This window comes from Neofelis nebulosa, chromosome 8 (genome assembly GCF_028018385.1).
Source record: "Neofelis nebulosa isolate mNeoNeb1 chromosome 8, mNeoNeb1.pri, whole genome shotgun sequence".
Classification (NCBI taxonomy): domain Eukaryota; kingdom Metazoa; phylum Chordata; class Mammalia; order Carnivora; family Felidae; genus Neofelis; species Neofelis nebulosa.
The window spans coordinates 38,728,601-38,751,287 of record NC_080789.1 but is presented as its reverse complement, the minus strand read 5'-3'; the positions used below and the strand labels follow the sequence as shown (position 1 = coordinate 38,751,287).

General features: G+C 35.3%; 1 protein-coding gene across 1 annotated transcript in view; it reads left to right on the top strand.

Moving 5' to 3' along the window:
* OTOGL (otogelin like) overlaps positions 1-21,686 on the top strand; it is a 149,063-nt gene extending 127,377 nt beyond the window's left edge. The window contains exons 46-58 of the mRNA XM_058741923.1: positions 885-1,097; positions 1,535-1,639; positions 2,983-3,090; positions 4,881-4,982; positions 5,486-5,590; positions 5,676-5,716; positions 10,475-10,538; positions 11,600-11,778; positions 12,214-12,318; positions 15,555-15,674; positions 17,096-17,141; positions 19,860-19,939; positions 20,584-21,686. Of these exons, the coding sequence (XP_058597906.1) occupies positions 885-1,097; positions 1,535-1,639; positions 2,983-3,090; positions 4,881-4,982; positions 5,486-5,590; positions 5,676-5,716; positions 10,475-10,538; positions 11,600-11,778; positions 12,214-12,318; positions 15,555-15,674; positions 17,096-17,141; positions 19,860-19,939; positions 20,584-20,784 (1,469 nt within the window). The 3' untranslated portion in view covers positions 20,785-21,686. The remainder of the gene's footprint in view (positions 1-884; positions 1,098-1,534; positions 1,640-2,982; positions 3,091-4,880; positions 4,983-5,485; positions 5,591-5,675; positions 5,717-10,474; positions 10,539-11,599; positions 11,779-12,213; positions 12,319-15,554; positions 15,675-17,095; positions 17,142-19,859; positions 19,940-20,583) is intronic.
* The last annotated feature ends 1,001 nt before the right edge of the window (positions 21,687-22,687 follow it).

Sequence of the window (22,687 nt, the reverse complement as noted above, 5' to 3'; positions counted from 1 at the left end):
TTTTAGGGACCTGTGAGGTTGGTTTGATAGTAAAGAGAATAATATAAGAGAAGTTCATTTGAGGTTGGGGATATGTTGGTCACTAATCATCTCTATTATTATTATTATTATTATTATTATTTTAATGTTTATTTATTTTTGAAAGAGAGACAGAGTGCAAGCTGGGGAGGAGGAGGGAGAGGGAGACACAGAATCTGAAGCAGGCTCCAGGCTCTAAGCTGTCAGCAGAGCCTGACCAGGGCTCGAACTCACGAACCATGAGATCATGACCTGAGTTGAAGTTGGTTGCTCAACTGACTGAACCACCCAGGCTCTCCTCATCTCTATTATTTTTAAAAGAACTATTAGATGGCCATAGTTTTCATTAAGTAAAACTTCAATAATAAAACTATAAGAGTCACTAAATAATTAGCTACTTCCCACATTTAGATTTTAAAGCTGACATGTTTTGCATTTTCATTTGACAAAAATGATGTGTGGTAAGGCCTTTTTTTTCTTTCTAATACCACTCAGTTTTAACAGTTAATATTTTAAAACTAACTTAAATTTATTTTTCTGAGTTTGTTCAAGCTAAATAAGTTGTATTAGCAGACAAAATGAATAAGAAATAAACAAATGGTCCTATTTATTGAAGAAGACAGGCAAATTTACAGGTAGTTGTAGGAAGGAAAAATATTTTTGCAGACTACATTGCAAATTTCATTAGAGAAAAATGTAAGCTAGTAGCTGATGAAAAGGGGAATCTAAGAAAGGATAAATATGGGACATGTTATCTATGTTGCTGAACCAACTCATGGTCTGAAATTAAAACAATAAATGCACCACAGCTTCATTTATTTTAGTGGCTGGGTGATGAGTGATATAACATTGTTCCTCTTTTTAAGCATGTACTGATAGTGAAGACCAGCCTCACACTGCTGGGGAAGTTTGGAATGGGGGCATTGACGAATGTGCCCTGTACAAATGTTTGGAGAATGGAAGTATTATTCCCATAGAACCTGACTGTGACGAAGAGCCCTCGCCAACTTGTGAACGAGAAGCTGAAGTTGTCCTGGGCATCATTGATAAGTGGACCTGCTGTTCAAAGGAAGTTTGCGGTGTGTATGTGGGCCAAAGCCTTACAGTTAATGCCACAAAATTTGTTGATACCATTTGTGAAAAAGTAAGATGTGCCTAATGCTTGGTATAAAAGAAAGTAAAGGTTGAGGTAAAAACAGAAATATTGCCATAAATATTGTTTATATTCTCTCAAAGCAAGTTTTATCTCATTCGTGTTTTTGCCGATTTTGCAAATACACACACAAAACTCTGGCTATTAACAATTAATAATATTCCATAATATGTGACAAGAGAACGTTTCTGGGAATCTTTGACTTGTGACAATCGAGGGTGAAAGACCATAATAAATAAACCTTCGATTGGCAACCTTTTCACATATGACCCATTTGTGAGCTGAATGTGTTTAATTGCAGCATAAAGCACAGATTTTAGTTATATTCATGAATATTTTAACGCTTCTGTTTCTTATTTCCAGGTTGTGACATGACCTTATGTGAAACTGCCATTCCAACATGTACGGATAGTCAAAAATTGGTTGTTGGCCATAGTCCTCTTTCTTGTTGCCCACAGTATCAATGTGGTGAGTTATTAACTAGGAGCATTAAGAGTCAGGTTTATTGTTTGCTCAGAATAGTGGATTAGATTCTCACTCTCTGTGTCTACAAGAAAATGATTGGTTATAAAATATTGTGGAGTTGTCTTGCTAAAGATAGTTCTTTTTTAACCTGCAATTTCTTTATAAATACATATGTAGATATTTTGTTTATATATTATATTAATACATCTATTTAGATAATTAACTCAATGTAAAGATCTTAATCTTAGCAGAAATATATAGGAAATAGCAGGTGTGATATTGTGATTTATAATAAGAGATATAGATCTGGTCTTCCACCCCCTTCTCACCACAGAGCTCCTAATCCTTGGCTTTTCCAAAGTGAGGAGAACTAGGAAGTGTCTTTTGTTATGTTAATGAGTTAATGATTTCCCCTTGCCAGCGGAATCAATGAGGTGATTGGAGGTTGGAACTTTCAGTCCCACCCCATGATCTCCAAGGAGGGGAAAGGGGCTGGAGGTTTGATGAGATCTTCAATGGCCAAAAATTTAACCAATCAGGTTTATGTAATAAGGTCTCCATAAAAAACCCCAAGGAGGATGAGGTTTAGAGAACTTCCAGGATAGTGAACACAAGGAAATTCGGGGCCTGGTGTGTTCTGAGAGGGCACAAGAACTCCCAACCCTTTCCCTATACCTTGCCCTATGCATATCTTCCATCTGTTTATTCCTGAGTTATTTTCTTTTATAATAAATTGGTGATCTAGTAAGTGCAGTGTTTCTCTGAGTTCTGCTAGCTGTTCTAGCAAATTAATCAAACTCAAGGAAGAAGATGTGGGAACCTCTGATTTATAGCCAGTCAGCCAGCAGTATGGGCTATACAAGGTGGGCTTGTAACTAGTGTTTATAGATAGAATTGAGTTGAATTGTAGGACACCCAGCTGGTGTCTGGAGAATTACTTGGTGCTGTATGGGAATCCTCCCCTACCAACCACACACTGAGTTAGCAGGATACAGATACATTCAAAGAGAAGTAAACCATGCTACTTTATCTAATCATTTCACTCTATACAAATTTTCTTTTTTTTTTTTTATTTTATTTTATTTATTTATTTTTTTCAACGTTTATTTATTTATTTTTGGGACAGAGAGAGACAGAGCATGAACGGGGGAGGGACAGAGAGAGAGGGAGACACAGAATCGGAAACAGGCTCCAGGCTCCGAGCCATCAGCCCAGAGCCTGACGCGGGGCTCGAACTCACAGACCGCGAGATCGTGACCTGGCTGAAGTCGGACGCTTAACCGACTGCGCCACCCAGGCGCCCCATCACTCTATACAAATTTTCAAATATCTTTGTGTTTTTGCAGAATGTGACCCATTGAAATGCCCCAGTATTTCAATTCCAGAATGCAGAGAAGATCAATTCATGATTCAAGTTCAACAGGAAGAGCCTTGCTGTTTTTCTCCTCTCTGTGGTAAGTGTTCTGTAAGATAACTTTTTGGAACAAAGGGAGGGAAAATCTTTTATTTGATGTGAATTTTATGGGACTCATGGTAACCAATATTCTGCTAATATACTGATAGAAACTCAACTGAATAAGAACATTTGAAAAGAAAGTACAGCATTTTAAATGGCTCTTGACAATTATTACGGTTAGCTCTATGTTCACTTAACATATATATGGACTCGGGGCGCCTGGGTGGCTCAGTCACTTGAGCGTCCAACTTCAGCTCAGGTCATGATCTTGTGGTCTGTGAGTTCGAGCCTTGCATCGGGCTCTGTGCTGACAGCTCAGAACCTGGAGTCTGCTTCGGATTCTGTGTCTCCCTCTCTCTCTGCCCCTCCCTTGCTCATGCTCTGTCTCTCTCTCTCTCTCTGTCAAAAATAAACATTAATTTTTTTTAAAAAACATATATATGGACTATATATACCAGTCAAAACACGCTCAAGGCAATATAATTAAGTATTTTTTTTCTTTAATAAGGCTAGCACCAATTGTTTTTGGAGAAAAATTTAGCCTTGGCTTTCCTTGAAGAACCAACTAAAATAATGGACTCTGCCAAGCCATTATAGAACCTCTTTAAAATTTCATTTTATATAGGGGTGCCTGGGTGGCTCAGTCGGTTAAGCATCTGACTTTGGCTCAGGTCATGATCTCGTGGTTCATGAGTTCGGGCCCCGCGTCAGGCTCTGTGCTGACAGCTCAGAGCCTGGGGCCTACTATTCTGTGTCTCCTTCTCTCTCTGCCCCCTCCTTGCTCATGCTCTGTCCTCTCTGTCTCTCAAAAATAAATAAACATTAAGCAAATTTTTAAAAATTCATTTTATATAAAATGTGTGATATATGTGTGAGCATGATGATGCTGGAAGAGAATGGTAGAGATGAAAGGTGTCCAGGAAAAGACTGTCTATGAAGCTATATATTCTATCTGATGAAATGGACATTGAAAACTAAAAAGTTCTCTGTTTTTCATTGCAAGTGGATTATCATATCTAAGACTGGTGATTAACGTAGGCTTCAGATGTACCTGTGGAAATCAAAACACATCTCTTTCTACCAGTTAAGGTTCTTTGAGTGCAAGTGGCAAAAGGGATTGATTCCAGCTAGCTTAACACAACCAATTAGTGGAAGGCTTGGGAATCAAGATTTTGTAGGAGCAAGATGAAGCAGACCACGCCCTGGGAAGGAAAGAAATCAGCTATTGTAGGTGGCAGTCACTAATGACTGACTCAGCAACATCCATTTCCTGCCCTGGTGTGTCTCTATTTATGATTCAAATGCCATAGAGAGAGATTCCCAGAGGCCTGCTGAGGGTCAGGCACCTTTATGAAGAGTCACTCCAAGACTGTGTGGGTGGGACATTTCCTCAAGGTCATTCAGAGAATTGTAATCAAAGTTGGGAAAGGGATACTGAACAACCCCAAAGAACACATGCCTACTATATTATCCATCCATCCGTAAACTAGAGTAATCAAGGGTAGTGAATTCAGAAAACTTAAGTAAATAAATCAATGACATTTTGATCCTAGAAAAAAGAAAGTTGCTCCAGAAATCTTAATGCTTTTCTCGCTGTGCTTGGAAAGCATAAAGCAATATACTTAGTATTGTTGTTTTTATGACCAAATGAGGAAATCTGTCCGTTAAAGACTTGTTTTCCCTGTTTCCTATTTTATTGAACACGATGGTTTATATGTGTGTCATAATGTGAATTAATCACTTGTTTTTAGCTCAGCTGTGACTTCTGACCTTTTGTTTTACCTTTAGTTTGTGAATCTTGCACTGAACCTATTCCACTATGTACTGATGGGGAGTTTCTCACTGTGGATCTTAATACTACACATTTCTGTTGTCCTCAGTATTACTGTGGTAAGTATATCTTAACTAATTTAAAATGTTTAGATGTGTCCAATATTTAAGAAGCCTCATGAATCTTAGTTGTGCTGTTATATCACACCTTCATTGAATTCTAGCATATAAAATATATATTAAATGTATGCAATGTTTTTATATATCTAAGAGCTCTTCTTGGATAATATCATTACCTCCCCAAAATAGATTACTATGACTTTTTTCATCATCCTACAAAGACCAGCTTTCCAGGTGATTCCATACCTTCTCCACTTCCGTTCTCTTCTTGCACACCTAGTGTTTCTCAGGGCCCTTCACCTGATGAGCTGGTCCTGGTTATACTCCTGTTTTCATGCATTCCATGCTCACCAATACATGGCCAATGAGTGGTGGGAGAGGTAGCAGTGGGAAGATAGGAATGTGTGCCCTATATCAGCAATGGCTGTGAACTAAATGGTAGCTGGTGAGGACGAGCTTTTACAAGAGGCTAATCTTCATCCACGTCATTTTTTTCTGTTTAGTTTGTGACCCAAATCTTTGTCCTACACCACTACTCAACTGTGCAGAAGATATGAACCTTGTAAAAGAAAATGTATCTGGTCAATGTTGTCCAACATGGCATTGCGGTAACTAATTTTCATACTTCAAAGTTTTATTACAGTACAGTAATGTGTTCTGATCAATATAAATATGTTGATTTTTGCCTTTTAGAATGTAGCTGTGGAAACCTTGTTATGCCAGCTTGTGAAGTGGTAAGAACACACATTTTGATTGAACTGTCATATTATGTAAATTAGTTTAATTCTTGCTTTATCCCCCTTATTTCTGAGTTGTCAGAGTTAATGAAATTATCCTTATTAAATGATACTGAAGTAGATTAAAGTAACATGTGCTGGTATCAGGGAGCAGTGAACCTTTTTTATTTATTTGAGATAAGAAAATGCAATACATTATTTTTTTCACTGGTGACTGAATCTATTAGTCTTATGCCTATTTGACTTCACTGGTCTGAAAATAAAGCAAAACATTGGAAAAAAAGATTATCTCCATATTGAGAGGGGTCCCTAGTGATTCTTCAAGAAATTGTGCCAAAGATGCATCTGTTGTGGAGGAGGAGGGGATATAAACATGTAACTGTACCTTCTTAAGAGTTACATGAACATTTTGTAAATAAGGAAATTGAGGTCCAGAGAGAGTAAATGACTGACTGAGATCTTCAGGACTCAAACCAAGGGTTGTTTTATGTGTGTGTCTTGTGTATTCCTTTATTCTTTCTACTTTGCCATAACTCTTTCATTTCTGTTAAAAACTACAGCGAAGACATAAGTTTAAATAACAAAAGCAAGTTGAAACTGCCTTGTTTTTATTCCTGTCTTGGACTTTTTTTAGTCGTACTTCACTTTCCTCATCTGCAATATAAAAGTAATAACAAGCGTCCAGCTCTTGGTTTCAGGTCAGGTCCTGATCTCATGATTTGTGAGTTTGAGCCCCACTTTCAGCTCTGCACTGACCGTGTGGAGTCTGCCAGGAATTCTGTCTCTCTCTGTCCCTCCCCCCTGTCTTCATCCCTTAAAATAAATAAATAAACTTAAAAAAATAAACATAATAACAATACCTATATCAGATGAATGAAATAAGTTAATATATATTAAATATTTATATAGTACTTGACACATAGAAAGAGGACAATAAGTATTAGCTATAATTATTATTACAAAATTAACTCAATATATTATGGAGAACTTTCCAGGGAAGTTCACTATCAAGAAAAATTTGGAAGAAAGTGACAGGTTAGAATAATGGATGAAAGGAATCGAACTATTCCACATAGACGCTAGGATGAACATGAGTAAACACACCAAAAGGTGAGGTAAGATACGTAGGCTAAAAGGTAATGATGACTCTTGCCTTGAGAAAAAGCTAACTGGAGGTAGAGCAAGGAACAATGGGAGATGAAAAACTATACAAGTTGGTGTATTGAGGTTGGCTTTAAGGATGAGATGGAAGAATGTAGATGTTATTTATTTTTTCTTTGCAGTTCTTCATTCAACTAACATTTGTTGAAAACCAGTTTGTGTGGTGATGGGACCAGACACTTGAAATAGCACAGCCCTATTCTGAGGAACTCACTGCACATTTAATATGATAGGAGAGAAAGAGGGTCCTGCACAGGATGGAAATTATGATGAAGATTGAGTGTTTGACTTAATTTTGCTCTTCCTGTGTAGCAGGATGAGGACAGTAAAACATTAGAGGGAAGTAGATCAGCCAGAGACTGTTACAGCCATTCATGAATGAGAACCTTGGGTATAGCAAGATCTGTATAGAGGGACTAGGGAGAGGTTGAATTTAGGAGGATAAAAAATAGGACCCTGGCCCTTTGTAACATGTGTGTAGGGGTGGGTGGGGGGGGGGGAGGAAAAACGGAGAGAAAGCGAGCGAGAGAGAGAGAGAGAGCTAGAAACAGAGACACACATGTATACATGGACACACACAGAGAAATATCTACAAAATCTTTAAGGTTACAAGGCTTGCACATCAAAAGTCCGAGAGTCCTGGGTCCTTGGGTAAACACTGATCACCAAAGAAGCAGCTAAGTAGAGACCCTGTGGTTTCACCTCTACCCAGCCTCATTCAGAGCTCTCCTGCTGGCCTGAAAGAGGTAATAAAGCGTCTTGAGACATTTCAATAACTTCAAACACAAGATAAATCTAACCCTCATCCTATGAGATTTTGTGCCTACTGTGTTCTGGGTCTTTTGAAGTGTTTTTGGGGAGAAGCCTGTATGTTTATTCTTTAAACTTGTTCTGGTTGTTACCTTAACTCTGGGTGTGTTGTGTATGCCTGTGTGTATGTGCCCCTTTAACACCTGTCTTAGCCTGACCACCAACTCACCAACCACTTTACTGTTCATCCCTCTCTGTCCTGTTTTTTGTTGTTGTTGTTTGTTTGTTTCTTCTTGTGGGTTTCTACCATTCTCCACTTACCCCTTCTCTGTGTTCTTCTCCATCTCCAATATTTAGGCTAGATGCTGGCCTATCTAGCTTTTTTTCCAGCTCAACTTTCAATGTCTGAATATTAATTATGAATCAAAATTTCACATTACTCAATACTCCAAGCATCTGTTGAGTGCCTGCTATTTTATATATTAGCACTGTGCTAGGCACACAGAATATATGCAGTAGCTGCAATATTCTTGAACATCCTACCTGTATATATGTAACCACATGCATGATATAGTTTTAACATTCATGATTCTATACAAGCATTGACCTGACCCATTGTTCTTGAGTACCTACTCTGAATAGTTGCTAAACATTTGTTTCAGTGTCTAAGATGGTATATTATTTTAAATCACATCAGCTTATTCACATAGACAACAAATGTATCTCAACCTAAAGAGTTTATGGTAGGCCTTTGCAGTATTTCTGTTTTTAAATAGCAACTTTATTGAAATATAGTTCACACACCACACAATTCAGCCATTTAAAGTATATGGTTCCGTGGTTTTTATTATGTTCATAGAATTCTGCCACCATCAACAAAATCAACTTTAGAACAATTTTATTAACCCCCAGAGAAGCTCTGCACCTGTCAGCACTCACCCCTTATTTCCTCCAAACTTCCCAGCCCTAGGAATCTGTTCTATCTCTACAGATTTTCCTATCTTGAATATTTCATATAAGTGGAATCCTATAATATGTGGTTTTGTGATTCCTTTCACTTGGCATAATGTTTTCAAGGTTCATCTGTGTTGCAGTATGTGTCCACACTTCTTTCCTTTTTACTGTTAAATAATATTCCACTGTTTGAATATGTCTAGATGTTTATCCAAATAAAGGTATACAATGGCCAATAGCACATGAAAAGATTCATAAGATCATTAGCTTTCAGTTAAATGAAAATCCGAACTACAGCGAGATATCACTTCACACTCACTAAGAAGACAGATAATAATACATGTTGGCAAGGATGTGGAGAAATTAGAACCTTCATATGATACTGGTGGGAATGTAAAATGATACATCTGTTTTGGAATACACTGTGAAAGACAAAAGGCTAAATATAAATATATATATATATATATTTATATGCATATATATTATATGCATATATATATATTATATGCATATAAAATATATATATATATATATATATATATATATATGTATTATATGCCCCAGAAATTCCACTCCTAGGTGTATATCCATGAGAAATGAATACATATGTCCACACAAAAGCTTGTACATGACCATTCATAGCAAGCGCTATTCTCAGGAGCCAAAAAGTGCAAACAGCTTAAGGTGATGTTGTTACTGATTTTAAAGGAGAGGGATGCTTCCTTGGGAGTTAAACACACCAACTTGGAGCCTATGCCATGGGAGAATTTGATTTATTTTTCTAACTCCATGTTTCTAACATTTTATTTCCAATCCCTTTGGAATTGGGTAATAACTAAAAAGCATAAAAGACCAAATGAGTTAATGTGTATGAAACTACAGCTTGTAAAGCACTATAGAAGGTAAGATATTATTAGCTTATGGGGAAAAGCACCCTTTATACGTTACTATGAATTTATTAGAGTCATTTTTTACATTACGAATCAAATTAATTTTTTTTTACTGACATCACATGAAAATAAAATGCCCTCAGAAAAAGTTGCTCTTTAAAATGCAATTCTTGAAACTTTAAACTTGGTCCTATACTGAGAGGAATAGATACCATTTCTGATAGGATAATGTTTAAGCATTGGTATGGAGGCATTTCATCGACACCTGAAGGTTATACTGCACTTGCTGTGTGTCTGCCCTATGGTAAGTTCTTTACGTGAATTCACCCATTATTTTTTCCAAAAAAAACCCTAAGAGGTAGGCAATGTTATTATCCCCATTTTACAGATGAGGGAAGTGAGGAGAAGACCAGCTTAGCAACTTGCCCTAGATCACACACCTTGTAGGCAGCAGAGCCGAGGTGGGCATAGGACGGCCTTATTCCTGAGTCCATGCATGCTATTCGTCACTCTACCATATTCTTTTGCTCCTGCTTTATATACTATGGCATCCTTGCTCCATGTAAACATCAGGACCTTGGGCCACCTTGATAGAGAAGATCAAGAACATTCGCATCAAGCACAATTTCCAGGATTAGCAAGTATTCTCTTATCTCCAATTGCCCGCTAGAAGCTCAGAACCAAGCAATATTTTCAAGTCAGTAAAGACCATAAAGATCATCTTCTCTACCTTCACTCATTTAATAGATAAAGCAATTAAAATTTGGAGAGATTAAGTGCTGCCATCATCTCGTGTGTTGTGAATTTTTTTCTGTGGGCTGTTAATTAAATGACCACCGGGTTAATCAAAGCCTGTTCGCTATCAAATATTTATTAAGCACCTGATATGTGTCTGGCTGTATGGTAGGGAACTTACTAAATTTATACTGTGTATATATCTTTACAGTTGTCATATGAGAAGCTGGGTAAGTCATGTTTAATAATAATATCTTTCTAACAGGGAGAATTTACTGCAGTAGATCAGAACTTTCAGAGTGACTGTGGATGTATACGGTATCTCTGTGGTAACTATGTTTCTTCTCACTACTAAATGCGCTGAATACGATTTTTATCTGGTCACTATTAATAAATTAAAAAGTATTTTCTTTGAGTTGTGTCACACATTTTAACCCATTTGATTAAGTGTGTGCCAGTTTTTGAGTATAAAAATCCATTATCACTTTTCAGTTGCCTCTTTTGTAATAGCTCTAAATGTTCTGATAGATACCTTAATGGGACAGAACAACAAATATGTTTTGTAGAGGCTTTTCAGAATTGAAAGTTGATTTTATGGTCCTTTTAAATACATGTATTTACTATTTTTACAACATCCATCCAGAAGTGAGAGACTTTGATCATTGTTCTATCATTATGCATGCTAACATTGCAAAGCATAGAGTTGGTTTTTCTACAACATAGCAAATCTTCATATTAAGTATTAATAGCTTAATAGGAAAAAAAGCTTATTCAACAGCTTTAAACTTGCATTTTTATATAAGAAAAGGCTTAAATTTGGTGTTAGCAAGGCACAGAGAGCTTCTGAGCTGTATTTTCATCACTTTCTAGCCTACCTTAATATGCCACTTTTACTTTGTATTAGCTACCTTAATCATCAAGCATAATGTATAGCACTATTTATTTTGCAGCACAACAAAATTGAAAAATTTATCTAAAAATAACCATTAAAAACCATGAAATGTTATACAATCCCACCACGAAAAGCCCTACCACTGTTGATTTGGCTTTTGCCTCATTCTATATCTACTCCATCAAATTGTCATGTTATGTTTCCAGAAGAGAGAACAAACAGCTTGATGATCACTTAGATCTAAAATTCTGGAATCTGCTATAAAGTATAGCTTCTGAAGGCAGTTCAGACAGTAAAGAGTGGGACTAAATGTGCTACATTCATTATTAAGTAAACTCTTGAGTTATTAACAATATATAAAGGGAAAGATTGTTATTGGTTTTGAAAAAATTACACATCACAGTGAAAACATAAACTTAAATACAAGTTCCATTGAATGATTAATAAAAAAAAAATCCTCAAAATAGTACTTTTCACTGACTGTTTTTCTTTTCTTAGAAAAGGATGAGGTGTGTGTATTTCAAGAAGTATCAGCATTGAATCCTGGCCAGTCTATGATAAAGTATTTGGAAGGGGACTTTTGTTATACAGTGGAGTGTCTGGAAGAAAAAGATAACCATACAGGCTTTCACACTCTGAATTTTACAATGGTGAACTGTTCAAAAGAATGTGACATTGTAAGTATTCTTTGTAAGTCATTCTGGTGAGAGTTAAATTAATAATAAAATGGCAGCTATAGAATTTTAACTGGTGAATATTCCATAAGTTAAAAGTATACACTTGAATAGTTCAGTAATCTAGTAATGTCTAATGTATATAATGCATATTTTCCTTTCCCTGTGTACCATATTGAGCCTTATTATCTATTTATCTATACAGCTTACTTGACCTGCTTAATGAATCTTGGCTGCTAGATATAAAGGTTAATATTTACTTCATTTCTAAATCATGAAGTAAATTATTATTTGAAGTGCCTCAAATGCAACCTTTTAAATGCTTACAAGGTGTTCTGAGAGAGCATATAGGTATACTGGGAAGCACTTTCAGAGTGGATTCATTAAAACTACTGGTATTGTTGTGAGGCTAACTAAATGTACTGTCATTGTATACAGCACCAGGTATATACTCCGTCTCCAAGTGATTATGATTGCTGTGGTACCTGCAAAAATGTATCCTGCAAATTTCAAATGGAAAATGGAACATCAGTTATATATGAGGTATGAATTCCTTAGTCCCTAAAATATGTTCCTTGGAGGGTAGCTCTCTGTGCTATTTTCTTAAGATGTTCTTAAGTCCAGTAAGTTTGAAAACTATCACACACGCACACACACACACACACACAACTCTACCACAATAAACACACTCATATGCAGCACATAAGACACAGTTACATTTGTTACATTTTAAAGTTTCTGATAATTCCTGCTGTAAAGGAATATATTTAACTTATTTCTCACAGATATTTTATTATAGATTCTCACTTTTTTTTAAACAGATGTGAGGAATGGGCTTTGAGAATTGTTTTTTTCTAATCTTAGAATAAAGGGGGAAAACATTATTATTTTATTCACTCCTTTAAAATGAAGCATTTTAATGGAAATATGAAACTCAAGGTGTTAGCATGTTATTATTTCAGGTATTGAAGATTTCAATGGGTAAATAAGAAAAAAGATTGAGTATTTGACAATTTTTTTTACAAAGAAGATCTCAGGAGTCAGTAATGCTATATTACACCTTTCCACTAAAAATAATGAAATAATTATTCAGAATTTTCCTGTTATCTCCTAATAACTCCATATATGTTTGCAGACTGACCTATTCCTTCCTTAGACTAGAAAATGGAACTTTCTCATTTTAGTACATCACTCATAACATTTAGTACATTTCTCATAACTTACATTACCTAAAAGTAGTTCACATTTATTGTTGCCATCCTTAGGTTTTTCCATTAATAGTTTAATTACCTAGAGGTCTTACTTCTGGTGTTTTTAATTACATGGGATTACTCACATACCCCCAAAACAGATTTCTCCAATTCTGTTCATTTTATGAAATAAGATTAACAATTGTCTTGTGCCATAGCCTATGTTTCACAATTATGCACACACTAGTGTTACTGATTTAAATAGTTTTGATATTGTTTGTCTGTTTTATCACAGTGACATGTCTATTTTATTTTTTTTTAAATTTTTTTAACGTTTATTTATTTTTGAGACAGAGAGAGACAGAGCATGAACAGGGGAGGGGCAGAGAGAGAGGGAGACACAGAATCTGAAACAGGCTCCAGGCTCTGAGCTGTCAGCACAGAGCCCGACGCAGGGCTCGAACTCACAGAACGTGAGATCATGACCTGAGCGGAAGTCGGACGCTTAACCGACTGAGCCACCCAGGCGCCCCGACATGTCTATTTTATAATATGTTATATTACATTATTATATTATATTGTTTATTTTTGAGAGAGAAAGTGTGTGCCTGCGAGTGGGGTAGGGGCAGAGAGAAAGGGACAGAGAGAATCTTAAGCAGGTTCCATGCCCAGCCAGAAGCAGGGCTTCATCTCATGAACCTTGAGATCATGACCTGAGTCAAAATCCAGAGTCAGGCTCTTAACCAACTAAGCCACCCAGGCACCCCTATAATATATTATTTTAAGGAAGGAGTTTTGAAAATGGAAACTTCTAAAGTGATGAAGACATAGGTGTCAGTGAGGGAAAAGGAATCAGAGTGTACTTGAAAAAACAGTAATTTGGGGCTTTTAGTAACAGGGCAACATAAACTCTGTTATCAATAATCCAGGAGCCATCTGTGTATATGACTAGTATTTACAGTGGGTAGCCTGAGATGTAAATAAAAGATTAAATTATGTTCAGAATATTTAAGTTTATTTATTGAGGGGGGCCGGGGGAGGGGCACACAGAGAATCCCAAGCAGGCTCCACACTGTCAGCGCAGAGCCCAATGCGGGGCTCAAACTCACAAACTCACAAACTCACAAACTGAGCCACCCAGGCACCCCTGTTAAAATATTTTTTTTTGAGAATTCTGGGGTGCGTGGGTGGCTCAGTCAGTTGAAATTCCGACTTCAGTTCAGGGCATGATCTCACAGTCCGTGAGTTCAAGACCCACATCGGGCTCTCTGCTGTCAGTGCAGAGCCCGCTTTGGACCTTCTTTCCCCCTCTCTCTCTGCCCCTTCCCTGCTTGCACTGTCTCTCTCAAAAATAAATAAAATCTTAGAATTCAACAAGTAATGCAATCAAGGTAAATGTACATCTGGATCGTTAACTCCTGGCTCTTTCGAAGATAAACTTTAGTTATCTAGAAATCTTATTTCTATGGGACAAGTAATTTTTTATTTCAGATAAATAAGATAGTACTATTTGAGCTGAATATTAGAATTCTAATTTGAATTTGAATATTTTATTTCCTTTTATACCTGGACTTGTAGATCTTTTCCAGTTGAGGTTCCTAGAAGACCTAAAGATATTTATAAGTTAAAATGGAATCTGGAGAAAAAGAAGTTCATCCAAATTCCTTACTGCACAAGGAAACTGCAAGCCAGAGTTTGGCTAGCATTTTAAAATGTGGGTTGTAAAATAAAATTAGAAATCAACAATTACAGTCCAATAATTATGTTATAATTATGTTCAGCTGATTTTATTTCTAAATAAGAATTCTGAAATCAGGAATGAAATAAATAGTTATTATGTTTGAAAATTTGTTAAAAGAATAGGAATGTGTTTTAAAACAACCATAAGGCATATAAAACTAGGGCGATAAATCAATAATCACTGTCCTCCAAAGACTTTTTAATTTTTTTGGTGATAAGGGAGTAGAAGGAAGAATAAACAAATCTCAAGAAAGGAGGCGTGTTAACTAATATGGTTTGTTGTTTTATAATTACTGAGGGAATATTAGAACAAGACCTTTGACATTTGGCCAAATTGGATAATTAATCTTGTAGTAGAAACAGACACTATTTGTTTCTTTTCTCTCTATTGCTTTATTTCACATTTGCATCTCAGATCTAGTTTGAAACCAGACACACACACACACACATACCATATATGTATTTTTAATGCTTTTAGATAAATTTGGGGATATTTCCAGATAGACATTTTATGCCACAAGAAGTTCTCTGCCTCTTGACTTGGATAGGAAATATTCTACTTAAAAATATACCAGATTTGGGGGCACCTGGGTGGTTCAGACAGTTAAGCACCTGACTCTTGATTTTGGCTCAGGTCATGATCTCATAGTTTGTGAGACTAAGCCCCACAGTGAGCTCTGTGCTGACAGCATGGAGCCTGCTTGGGATTCTCTCTCTCTCCCTCTCTCTCTGCCCAACCCAGCTCACATACATGCATGCTCTCTCTTTCAAAATAAATAAGTGAACATTAAGAAAAGAGAAATACATCACATTTTAATAAGCAAAACAGTAATGTTCTCTTATTTTTAGGAGGGAAGTACCTGGCACTATAATTGTACCACATATGAATGTGTTAAGACTGATGAAGGGACAATGATTCTCAACTACAGTATGGTCTGTCCCCCTTTTAATGAGACTGAATGCAAAATGGTTTGTACTTTTTTATATCTAAAAAAATATAGTATTAAATATAACTTAGAAAATAATATGTTTTCCAAGGTAGTACATACATATGTAGTGGCTTATTTATTTTGGTGTATGTTTTATTTTCATGTAAACATCAAAGCTCTATTCAGTTTGCCATTTTGAGTTATAAATGGCATTCCAAATAATTCTGATTCTCCCTGAATTAACATTGTGCTATCTCTAGGGTTTTAACATGTAGATCAAATAATTATTGAAAAATCATTTGATCAGCAGACTAGAATCTCTTTCACCATGAATTAATAATCTATTTGAGGTTGGCCAATTTTATTTCTTAAGCACACAGCCAGATTTATGATGTCATTCACTTTTTCATGCATGCTGGCCTAAGTGAAATTTGTCTTAGCTTCTCTGAGCACAGGCCATGGTGCAAGTTGGCACATGTCACAGCATTGCTGATCCTTTAGCTTAGATATCCCAGTTTCTTATTTTCTCAGAGAAGAGTCCATTGGGAAAGTAGATTTTTGGAAGTGATACTTTTTCTTATAAGGCCCTTTGTAGCGTTAATTATTCAGAAGATAACAATCCCTAATGAAAAGTGCGCTCTATTCTATTGTGTAGGCAATATTTTTCTTCAATGCGGAGAAATAGCATGGTCTTATTGATTTTTTTTTTTTTTTAAAGATGTGCTCTTTTAGTGATGGTGGCTAGCTGGCTGGCTAGATAGACATATATAGTGAAGTCACAGGATTTCAGCTCTGGAAAGAATCTTAGGCGTCATCTTATTTCACAGGTTCATTTTTATAGCCAAAATTCTTTTTGCTTAAATTGCAATTAATAAGTTACTAAAAGGAATGAACAACTTACTGTAAGAACTCAAGACATAATTAATAAAATTTTCTTAATCAGGTAAGAGTCAGTCATCCTGAAGTGGGGTTTTTTTTGAATAATAAATATTAATGAAAGGATACATCATTTTAACATTTAATTATATTCAGGAACTTAGTCTTGTCTCATAGAATACGTTTGGTTATTTCAAGGAGTTGAAAATATAATGACTTCTCTTTAGAGTACCTATAAAACTTTGTTCTGGTAAGGTGTTTTTTTTTTTTGTGTGTGTGTGTGTGTGTGTGTGTGGCATTTAAAATGTGTTATAAGAAATAAATAAATAAAGTATTCTTTTAAGTAAGTTAATCTTTTTGCTCTTTTTTCATATTACTAGTAAAAAAATAACCAAAATTGAAACAAAAATATTTGCTCCTAGTTTCAAAAACAAATTCTTATTAGAAATAGTTATATTTCTATCATTTTCTTATAAAGGCTTTGTGATATTTAGTAAAAATACTAAGAGTTAGTTTTCTATGTCTAGTCCAGGAGGAAATGAACAAACACTGTGAGTTTTGACTTTATTCCTTCTCTCTTCCTAGAATGAAGGGATTGTAAAGCTTTATAATGAAGGCTGTTGCAAGATCTGTAAGTGAGGATATATTACATGCATTAATTTGATAGATTAGTTTTAATTCCTCATGGTGACTTTGATTTTTTTCATAAAATTCAGATCCTATAATGCAAGGAGAGAAGCACATTTTATAATGTTATTACTTAAATGTCATGTGGTTAATTATTTTGTCAGTCTTCTGGAATATGAATAAAATATTTTTAATTTAGATTAATTTTAATTTAAATATTAGAAATTTCTTCACTGTTGCATTTCCCAAAAGGTATTGCATGGGATTTTCCTAGATTGTACGTTTAAGAGGTGTCAGTGGTATCAACTTTGCTTGGAACATAAAGTTAAGTAGGTTATGATGAGAATGGTATTGTGACTTCAGGAAGGACCTTGGATTCTATAACCTCATGTTAATTATTAAAAAAGTAAGTACTTTATGTTATCTGAGGGCAGACAGCGGAAATTCTATGCTACTGACCACAATACTACCATCTATTACCTACACCGTCAACACTATTAAGCCCACTGCAGAGCGTATTGCAACTAGTTTTCACAACAGTTCTGGGAGGTTAGGTGGGAAGGTTGGTATGGTTTCCCCTATGGATAAGGAAATGAAGGTTCAGAAAGTTGATGGCTCCAATCAGCAATGGATTTAGGCCTGTCCGATGCCTGGGTCTAGGACCTTTCAATTCTGCCAAGTCAGAATAATACCAAGCTACCTCAGTTTCTCCCATCTGACATGTAAGGACTTGTGAAATAGTTTCTGCCTTGGTATCACAGAATTCTTGTCTTCAGTCTTTGCTTCTGGGTGACTGGGCTATCTTGAAGAGACTGGATGTTGGATACTATTGCAGGTGCTGTGTAATAGCAAAGTGTGTTGCAATAGTCTTTAAGGAATGAATAGAAAATGCCTCTTGGTACAAATAAGTTCAGCCAACTAACAAATTTATGCTGTCCCAGTTATATTCATTGCACAAGTGAAGTTATCAAACTGATTTCTATTAAGTGCCTGCCATGTATCAGACACTCTTTTAGGCACTGGGACTATGATAGTGAATGAAACAATACCTGCATGCCTAGTGCATATTATCAAGAAGGGGAAGAAACAATGACCACATAAATATATACTATTATGTCAGGTAGTGATGAGTGATACAGAGGAAAATAGTATAGAATTAAAGGGATAGAGAGTGGGGGGCTAGGTTGCTAACTTAAGTGAGTGGTTAGAGAATGCCTCTGTGGTGAGGTGTCATCTGAGTCGAGACTGAATGTCTTTGGGAAGCCAGCCTGGAAGAATAAAAAGTATTGAAAGCAGGGGAAATAGCAAAGATTGGTCAAGCACAGGGGTGAAGGTGACAGAAAGAAGATTGTAGGTACCTCAGAGGTCACATTAAAGATGATTTCTTTTTGGCTATTCTTTCTTCCTACATGAGAATAGAAAGGTTAATAAAGTAACTAACCACTGAGTGAAAGCATCACAAGGTAAACACCAGTTTTCCTTCTGTCACCAACCCTGAACCTCTAGCCAGGCTATAGTTGGGAGGCTGGGGAAAGGAGAAAGAACAAGTATAGGACTCTGAGGAAGAACCACGAATGAGATGGAGGAAAACCAAAAGAGGGTGTTTTTAAGAAGCCAAGTGTGGAAAGCGTTTCAAGGAGGAGAGTGTGGGAGACTGGATCAAATGTTCCTGAGAGATTAAGATGAGAGCTGAAATGTGACGTCCAAAGCTAGCACTTTGAAGGTCAAGAGTGACCTTGGGAAGGACAGCTTAAGTTCAGGCAATCTTTGCTACACCTCTCTGCTTCAACGGGAGTAATTTAACTTTTATATACTTTGCATGTTGGAATTTCATATGAGCACTTAAATAAATATTTTGTGGCTAAACTTAAATGAATAGTTTGGAAACTGGAGATCTAATTCCAGTCTTTTGTGAACAAGAAAACTCAGCAGAATGATCTGCGTGAGTTTCCTAAAAGTAGCAAAGCAAGTTAGTAAGAACATTGGTCTTTTTGCATCCTGATTCAGAGATTATTTGCATCTACTCTTATATAGCATTAAATATATTTTCTTGGATGTATTATCAAGTGATAGTCCATCACATATACAGAAGCATATTAATATATCATTAATTAATATAAAGTCTTTTAATGTGAAGTCATAAGAGATCATTTCGGAGCCATAAAATCAAGTATAATATGACTCATCCATACATTTCAAAAAGGTTGGTAAATAATTCAATTATATACATGTATGATTTTATGTTAAAACCTATTAAGATAAAGTGGTTTTAAGTCTGTTTTTAATTTTAAAATAGATTTATGTGTATATGTATAGATGCCTAATTATGTACATGTATATATACTTCTACAATGTCTCATTCTAAAAATCATTTCATATTTTTAGAATTTTAAGTGTATATTTTATCTATATGTAATAAGCATAGGCTAATGCTAGCATTATTGCATGCATGGAATGATTTATGATTATGATAACTATTCTAGGAGAATAAGATAAAGAGATAAGTATAAATTAAAAATATGAGAAAAATCTATTTGGAAACCAAAACCAAATATTGAACATAAAATATATGAGGGGAACTTTTAAGTCCATCTTAATATAGAAATATATATTCTATAAATATATATATTATTTACTTTAATATATTCACATGTTTAATTGAATTAGAGAAATAATGTGACGTGGGCCTTCAGATGAATAAATACATTTTATATTTTATCAGGCAAACGAGAAGAAAGAATATGCCAGAAAGTGATGATTAAATCAATCATAAGGAAACAGGACTGTAGAAGTCAAAACCCTGTAAGTGGAAAATATAATTTGTTACATAAAAAGCATGTGTCTTTCCAAAAGTACATGCATCACAGCACTAAATGTGTTTGTAAGCCAAAAAAATGCCGATAGTCACAATATTTAACTTTGAGACTATTTGTATAGTCTAATATTAAAATATTCTGCATAAATAATCAATAGTTCTGAATCATAACTGCAATCTAGAGAGATAGAAATTAATGCTAAATATATTTGACTACATATTTTCTTAACTATGCAATTTTACTCAGCAAAAAAGTCCTAGTTCTAACTTTACCCTGTTTGATATGACCTCTCCAATGCTTCAGTCTACATGCATCATGATATAATATAGATTACAATAGAATCATTAGATTGTGATGAACATTTTACATACACCTGTCTAGTTGTGTATTCACATTTATTTCATAGTTTAATTTACATCAGCCTTGCTGTCTTAGGCATCACCATGGTATATCTCTTTGATTTATTCAAGTTACTAGTTTCAACCTGGTATTTTTTGCAGTCTTCTAACATACAGAAGCTTGAGAGTTAACGTGATAATAAAGTTTTGCTGTCATTTGATTTCTTAGTAGAATCAAATAGCCAGTTTTTAAAATTTTTGAGAATTCTCTTCTCATTGTCTCTCCTTATAGATAAATGTTGCATCTTGTGATGGAAAATGCCCATCTGCTACCATATATAACATCAATATCGAGAGCCATCTAAGATTCTGCAAGTGTTGTCGTGAAAATGGAGTGCGAAACTTGTCTGTGCCTCTGTATTGCTCAGGAAATGGCACTGAAGTCATGCACACTCTTCAGGAACCTGTAGACTGCACATGCCAGTGGAATTAAACTTTGGGATTCCAAAAACTCTATGCAAGAATCATAATTTCAAGTGAAGTTAACTTTTAACACTTTTAGGCACTGGAAGATTTATTCTGTTTAACAATAATGTATTTTTCAGACTATTGGGATATGGCAATTGAACACTTGGTATAGAATACATACAATTTACTCGAAAAATATTAGATTTATTGACTTACTCTGTTTTAGAGAATCAAATGACTTTAAGTTGTTCAGCTGAAATGCAGTTATGTATATAATTGCAATATGCCTCAGCTCTGGGATATTTTCATCAATTAGAAGGTTACTTTGCAGAATTCTTTCAGTTTCACCCAATAGTGGTTTTTTTTTTTTTTTTTTTTTTTTTACAAAGTCTGCCAAAGCTACCTAAATTAAGATAATGGTACATTTGGGGGCACCTGGTGGCTCAGTCAGTTAAGCATCTGACTTTGGCTCACTCATGATCTCATGATTCATGAGTTTGAGCCCCACATGGGGCTCTGTGCTACCAGCTCGGAGCCTGGAGCCTGCTTCGGATTCTGTGTCTCCCTGTCTCTCTCTCTTCCTCCCCTGCTCACTCGCTCTATCTATTTCACTCTCTCTCAAAAATAAATAAAGATGAAAAAATTTAACAAAAAGATCATAGTATTCTTTTATCACTACTGTTTAGTCTGGTAAATGTATCACATACTTTTTAGTCAGCTAAAATTGGCATCTGGATAGTCATAAAGAGTGGGATGCTTAGAGACAGATCATAGAACTACAGGACTCTAAGTTATATAAAGCTTGAATGAACATTAGGGTTGTTACTGCAAATTTCTCTCATTATGTGGGTCTATCAGATCACCAGAGAAACTGTGTGACTTGTACAAAGTCATTTGGTATGACAATACAGTGAATTCTTATTGATAGTTGGGTTAAGTCTTTTATATTCCAGTCCTATGCTCTTTTATTTTGAACAGTAGAGTAAGGTGTCTATCACAGAATTTTTGATTCTTAAAGAGTTTGCTTTGCATGGAATTAAGAATTTTAAATTCAATTTCCTTTAAAGTAAGGAAAAAAATGCCACACACACATATGTATATACAGATATATAATAGTTATCCCAATAGGAAATGGAGAAATGTAGCATCAGTTGCTAAATAGAGAAGGGATATCTTAGACTTTTATTTTTTATACCATTAAAACTGTTACTAAATATGTTGTTACTATTTAACATTTAATTAACTATTTGCTCTCTCATGGATGTATGATTTTTGATACATAATTGCAAACGATTGAAGTTGTGTGCTGTTTTGCTTTCCATGCTGCTGCTTTGCCAATGAGGAATGAAATACAACTATTTGAATGTATTAATAATCCTACAATGGAATGCTGCACTTTTTAAACATAGTAGATTATTGACATTTGCAAGGAGTATATCTGAGGTCTTTGCAAATCCCCAAATTGTCTGCCACTTATAGGATATGATTATCTAAATTTCCTCATCTATAAAAAGGAGAGAATTCCCTACTTGGTATGATAGTTGTGGGGATCAAATGAAGTCAAACAGCAACAAAAGAATAGTAGAGTTGCATTGAAAAGCAGATGCTTCTGTTTCAAAATCATGATTTCCAGAAAAAAATGCAACTTATGAGATATTTTGGACTTCCAGGGTTAGGTAAGAATGAATGAAAGATTGCAATCAACACTGTATCCGCAAAGTCCCAGTGACTACTCTCTATAAAAATTGACTTTATCTTATTGGTGCTTAATAAAAATGTTTCATTTCATCTAGACATAACATTTCAGTATTTTTTTGACTCCTATTAGCATATTGATTGAATCAAATGTTTTTGGTTAAAATAAATTAACATTGCTTAAGAGAAACTGTTACGTACCTCAACTGAGGCACATAATGTATGTCTACTAC